Raw genomic sequence first — 6230 nt, 5'->3', positions numbered from 1 at the left:
TAGATCACCTCTGCTCCTCTCGGCTCAAGCAAGTGCTCGTGTCTCTGAGATTAACTGTCGGAGCCGCCTCGAATCACCTTGCCTCCAAACCAAGCTCCACCAACGGAGAGAATAAGTGTGCACGCCACGGCCACCTCAGATCCTACGTCGCGTCTCCCAGCTCGGAGGATGTAGGCGAGGGAGTAGCAAGGATCGGGGCACCGACACCTAGTCGTGGTTGCCATCCGGTTGTTGATGCTCCGGCAAGGCCATGGTGTGGATTAGCGCCTTCATCACCTTTCCCGTGTGCCTCCTTGTCGCTGCCGACAATGAGCGCAAGGTGACCGTCCTTCATCGGGATTCGCCCGGAATTGATAGATCATCGCAATTGAGTAATTAACCGGTTGTGGCTCTTGCGATTTTTTTTTTGTATTTCTCAACTGGATCGGTTGTTGGGAGAGATGGAGTGCACATGGAGAGGGGGTGTGGGAGAATAGGGACCTAGAGTGGGGGCAAGGAGCACGCCAATAAGCCCGCAAGTAGCGGTGCCTCCTCCCCGAGGACGTGAGCAGCGGGGAGGCGACAGTGAGCAGGTGGTGGTCACGGAGTGGGTGGTCGGTGGGGAAGGCGGGGAGCGGCTTGAGGTGGGAGGGGAGCTCACGACATGGTTACGAGGGGACAGCTGGAGCGTCATCGCCCGCGATATGGAAGAGAGAGTCTTTTTTCCTTTCGCAAGGAGCGGCACGCATGTTCTATCATTTTTTTAGAGTGGGATTTTGCTGGAGGAGTGGCACTGCCTAGTTAGCAGTCAAAACCATTTCACCGTGTCAAAACCAGGAGGAGGGTTGAAACTTAAACCAGATGTTTAGTTCGGGGTGTGTGTTGACCGGTTTTGTAGTTCAAGGTTAAAATTTAAACCGAGTGGCAAGTTTAGTGTTGTAATCTTGACTTTTCTCAAAGTACAATATGTGTTGTTATGAACCGTAATCACATTCTTTTTTAGAGAAAAGGCTCGTAGGGCTTGGACCTAACCCAGCTTTGAATTAACAAAGTCATCAACCTGTCAGGATACAACGAACAGTAGCATACAAACATAACAGAAAGGTAGAAGAAAATGGGGATGTAACCGCAGACAACAGATACAAGGTGAGGAAGCTAAGCAAACGATAGAGAGGCTCGAAACCAAAGCTACAACATCATGGTCTCGCTCATCAGTGCACCCTACGCAGAGGAATTGTTGACGCCCCTAACTTGAAGCACATCAATGCGCTGCAATGGGACGAAGTTGCCACCGAAGATACGGCCGGAAGGAGAGCATCGCCGCCATAGGACCAAGCCAGAGCTCACCGGGAACAGTCCCCAACACCACTAAGGCATTACAGTCGCCAGAGAGGGGATCCCTATCCCCTCTCGCCCAAGCTCGAGGGCGTCGCACCGCCGCACTCACTTCAACACCTTGGGAAAGGGCACATCGCCTGGAAGAGACACCGAACCCGCCCGGAGCAACGACACTGCGGAAAAGAAGGGCTGCCACCAGGAACCAGTCGAGCACGCCACGAGCACCTACCATCTCCAAGCCCAAGGCGGCACCTTCAGGAAGGTGATGACGTCGTAGCGCCGCCACCGCTCAGCCAAGGAGGCTAGGGTTTTCACCCACGCGCCGGAGAAGGGGTGAGGCAGGGAAGAAGAACTTCGACGTTGCCACCAGGGAGGGAATGGCATCCAGGATGCCATCGACGCCTTGACCAGCACCGATGGTCAGGGGTTTCCCTCGGATAGGCTCCTTGCTGCCACCCACCGGACTAGCCAACGGCATCAGCAGGCGCGCACACCGAAGATCTAGGTCGGCCACGGGTTGTGCGGCGCGTGCGGGATTGGAACGCCTCACATATGACGGGGGAGCTCGAGGCCTCCCCATGCCACGACCACTGCCCGTCGGGATCTCGCTGCCCACGCAGCTGAGCGGAACCAACCGACCTCACCGACGAGCACCTCCCGCCGCCGGAGGAGAGTTGTCCATACCACTCCAAGGCCGCCGCCTCAGAGTCGGGCCCTCACCACCAAGAGGGGGCGTCTGAAGGGGATCAGGGACGACGGCGCGACGGAACCCAAGGTCGCCCTCGGGAGAGCGGCGTGAGAGAGAGTACCGTAATCACATTCATTCCTTCAGTACTGTTAAGACCATAAGATGTAGGGTTAGTAACAAACAGTTGGAGATATCTTTCTGCAGTGTTCCTTGAAAGCAAAAACCTTTCAAGATAAACATGATGCATGATGAGCTATTGACTAGTTTGTGGTGATGTTTGAATATTTGATCAGTTGCGTACCGCGTGTATGGTTATCTCCTCAACGTAGGGAGGCAGGCAGATTTCTCTAACTTTGTCCAAGAAAAGCAGAGCATACGAGTTGGCTTGAATTCTCACAATCCGCCTTGTCTGAATTTTCAACAGTCCATATGTCTGCGTTGATACACGGCGGAATTTGAAATGGATCAAATGTAGTTTTCTCTCGGTTTGTTTCTAGCCATGTCAGCTTATGCCCAGCTCTATTGTTGGTGCCGTTTGTGTGTGCTGTAATGGTGACCAGATGTGCCCTGGTATTTACATCAACACGATTCCGTCGTAGTCTAGGTGGTTAGGATACTCGGCTCTCACCCGAGAGACCCGGGTTCAAGTCCCGGCGACGGAAAGTCAATCTTTTTGTTTTTCTATTTTTCCCGTACTATGGATCAGAGAAAACGTCAATCTTTTTGTTTTTCTATTTTTCCCGTACTATGGATCAGAGAAAACGTCAATCTTTTTGTTTTTCTATTTTTCCCGTACTATGGATCAGAGAAAACATCTGCTTCTCAGTGAAGGATAAATGCATGTGGTTTTTTTTTTTTTTGATCAAACGGATAAATGCATGTGGTAATGTGCTATTCATATCGAAGCTCCTTCTGTTACATGCTCACTGTTGATATAGGAAATCATCTTCATTTGGAGATTGTTTTGTAGTTTTTGGTGAAAGCAAATGCCTGCAAGGTAGTAAATCTGAGCAAGCTAGATGCTTAATGAGCTGGTGGCCAGTTTGTGGTGGCAGTCTTAACCTTTAGAGACACCGATCCACCGGGAGGCATTTGTTCATGCGTTGCCAAGCGAAATTCAGAGATGTGTTATGGATCAGAGAAAACATCTGCTTCTCCGGAAAGCGACGTCACGATGAGCGCATCACGGCCGTCCACTCCACTCCGATCCCGTTCGAAAAGAGGGAAAATTGATTCCTTTCTTCCTTCCCTCCACTTCCCCTTTTCCTCCGACGATCAAAAAGCAGCCAGCCACCCCACCGACGACCACCTCCCGCTCTGCTGCTCTGCTCCTTACACACCCGCAGGTCGCAGGCCACGACAATGCGGCCACGGCGAGGCTATAAACCGCGCTTCCGGCCGTAGCTGACAGCCTTCTACTCCTCCCACTCCTCGGCAGCACAACCACAATGGGCAACGCTGCGCTGCGCGGCCCGGCGGTGGAGGAGCGGCTGACGCAGCCGCGCCGCCTGGTCCGGCAGCTCTCCGACCTGGACTCCGACCGGCTCCGGCGGCTCATCCGCTCCGGCGACCTCGCGCCGTGCTTCGACGCCGCCGATGAGGACGGCCGCGCCGTCGAGTGCCCCATCTGCTTCCACGTACGTACGCTTTATCATTCATTCCACTCGCTGCTTCAGAGAGTTGGTCTTCTCTGTTGTGTTGTTCTCATGGTTTTCTGTCCTCCGTTGATCGATCCATGCAGTTCTACCCGAGTTTGAATCGATCCAAGTGCTGCGGCAAAGGGATCTGCACAGGTGACCCCGTTACAGTTCTCCCTTTGTTTCTGTTTAATTGTTTGCTCGAATTTGTACTGAAATTCAGTACTGGTATTCTCCTATGTTAGGCCAAGTGAACTGAGAACTGCAGAATTACACTGCACTTATAAACACATGGTCCATGCCTTGTTAAAAAATGCTACTCTACATCCGAGAGAAGTTTTTCACTGTAATGACTCTGCCAAGTTCTCAACTATCCTGCCCTGTTTCATTGTCCTGCAGAGTGCTTCCTGCAGCTGATGCCGTCCAAGGCTTCCAGAGCTGTCCAGTATCCTGCTCTGCTACCTAGCTGCTGCGCAATACTCTGTGCATATGTATCTCATGAACATCTCTAATCACTAATTTAATTTGATACTTGTTCTGTGATTCATGCTTCTGCATTTATACTGAAGAATTTTAAGTTGATTCGTTCATGTATTGGGCCCAAAATCTCACTGTTTTCTAGCTGAATTTTGCATCTGAATCACCTTGGGCCCTTAACTAGCAATGCAGCTGCCCATTCTGCAAAACTGCAGCCTACGCTGTCGAATACCGCGGTGCTAGAACCTTGAGTGAGAAGAAACTTCAACGAGAAGTAAGCTTTCAGCCCAGAGATTCTAATCAACATACAGCAATATACTACCTAATACTATTTGCCAACAGAACTTCTATTCTGAATTTCTTACAGGAAGAACAGAACGTTCATGAGGGTGCAACGAGAACACATTCCAAGAACGCCGGTGGACATATCCTACTTCCATAGGAGTCCCAAGCCTGATTTTGCAGTGCTAAAGGCACCCAAACCAAACTGTTGATTTTTCGGACCCTTCGAGAGAGATTTCATTGCTTCCATGACAGTACCTGAAATGTTTCAGATATTATTTGTCTGCATGATTTTTAGAGAATGAAAAGAATTGTTTTAGATATAAATGTTTGCAGAACAGAGTAAATGCTAGTAGTGCAAATTGAAACAAAAAATATTCTGTCAGCGGCACAAGTGGAGTGGGGATTTGGTGCAGAAATGTAGAACGATTCTGTAGCTGGCTCTGAAGACAAAGCTAAAGTCCCTCAAATCTACCTCGGCCTGCCACTCTCCAACCGCAAGCTCACCATGGACGACTTCCTCCCGCTCATTGCCAAAGCTGAGCGCTACCTCTCCGGCTGGCGCGCTCAGCTTCTGTCCTTTGGGGGGTGCCTGGTGCTGCTCAATGCCGTGCTGGACGCTCTCCCCACATATGCCATGTCTGCGATGGAGGTCCCGCCCTCTGTCCTCCGGGCGATCGACGCCCTGCGCTGCTCCTTCCTCTGGACCGCGATGGACAAAGCCTCTGGGGCCAGTGTCTCGTCGCCTGGGAACGCGTCGTCCGTCCCAAGGAGGAGGGGGGCTGGGGGTTCGCGCCCTCCCGGTCCAGAATCGGTGCCTACTGCTGAAGCTCCTTCACCGCCTTCACTCGCGCCAGGATGCGCCATGGGCTAGATGGGTCTGGGGTGAGCTGGGACGCTCGCTGCTAACATCCGCAGCGGTGGTGACGCTCCCCGGACCGCACTGGGCCTCCCTCGCCAAGCTTATGCCTGTGTACCGGGCGGTCACCGCTGTCACCCTCAGCGATGGCCGCACTACGGCGTTCTGGCTGGACTCCTGGTTGCCCGGTGGCGCCCTATCCGTCCAGATGAGCTCCCTCTTCTCTCACACCACCATGCCGGCGGCCTCGGTTGCTCACGTCGTTCAACACGGGCTTGCTGGGGTGCTCGTCCCCCGCCTGAACCATGTGGGCGCCAGGGAGTGCGCGATGCTCCTCCCAATCATCCGGGCGCTGGCCCTCACTATGGAGCCGGATGTTCGGACCCTTCGCCCTGGCTGTGACAAGGGTTCTACGCTCTCCTCCGCCGGCCTCTACCAACTCTACCACTTTGGCGGGGTGCTTGCGCCGTACGCCGATTTTGTCTGGAAGAACTACGCTCCAAGTCGCGTCCGCTTCTTCGCCTGGCTCTTGGTCCAGGCCCGGATCCAGACAAGGGACGTCCTCCTGCGGAAGCACATTGTGGAGGCGGCGGGGGCTGGCTGCCCCGTCTGCTCGGCGCCCTTGGAGTCGGCAGACCATCTCATCTTCGACTGCCCTTTTGCTCAGCGCTTCTGGTCTGTGGTGGGAGTCGCCTCCGCGGTCTCATCTGTTGAGCTGCTGCACACTATGTCCCCCCCTGGCTCGGTGCCGGTGCGGACAGGCTCGACCTTCCTCCTTCTCTGCTGCTGGCAACTTTGGAAGCACCGCAACGCGGTGGTCTTCCAGGGCTTGCCCCCGTCACTCCCTCGGCTGCTGCAACTGTGTCGGGAGGACGCCGTACTTTGGCGGGTGCGTCTGCCTGCTGCTCTAAAGCAGGCATCTGATGCATGGCTGGGCTGCCTAGCCAGCCCTCGAGATGACTGATGCTTG

The 6230-nt window shown here is 53.7% G+C and overlaps 1 protein-coding gene, 1 non-coding gene and 1 pseudogene across 2 annotated transcripts; all 3 read left to right on the top strand.

The window, feature by feature from the left end:
• Nucleotides 1-2594: 2594 nt before the first annotated feature.
• TRNAE-CUC lies at nucleotides 2595-2667 on the top strand. The gene has a single exon. It is a non-coding gene; the product is annotated as a tRNA-Glu (tRNA).
• A 754-nt stretch (nucleotides 2668-3421) lies between these two features.
• LOC119335652 (E3 ubiquitin-protein ligase GW2-like) lies at nucleotides 3422-4724 on the top strand. Its single transcript, XM_037607756.1, has 5 exons — nucleotides 3422-3642; nucleotides 3747-3798; nucleotides 4042-4087; nucleotides 4312-4393; nucleotides 4487-4724. Exons 1-5 carry the CDS (start codon nucleotides 3454-3456, stop codon nucleotides 4559-4561), a joined length of 444 nt encoding a protein of 147 aa, XP_037463653.1. The 5' UTR covers nucleotides 3422-3453; the 3' UTR covers nucleotides 4562-4724.
• A 323-nt stretch (nucleotides 4725-5047) lies between these two features.
• LOC119339417 lies at nucleotides 5048-6224 on the top strand (annotated as a pseudogene).
• Nucleotides 6225-6230: the final 6 nt, after the last annotated feature.

The sequence above is a fragment of the Triticum dicoccoides genome, chromosome 7B, assembly GCF_002162155.2.
Source record: "Triticum dicoccoides isolate Atlit2015 ecotype Zavitan chromosome 7B, WEW_v2.0, whole genome shotgun sequence".
NCBI classification, from domain to species: domain Eukaryota; kingdom Viridiplantae; phylum Streptophyta; class Magnoliopsida; order Poales; family Poaceae; genus Triticum; species Triticum dicoccoides.
The sequence above is the reverse complement of the archived record's forward strand: the minus strand, read 5'-3'. Positions and strand labels throughout refer to the sequence as shown.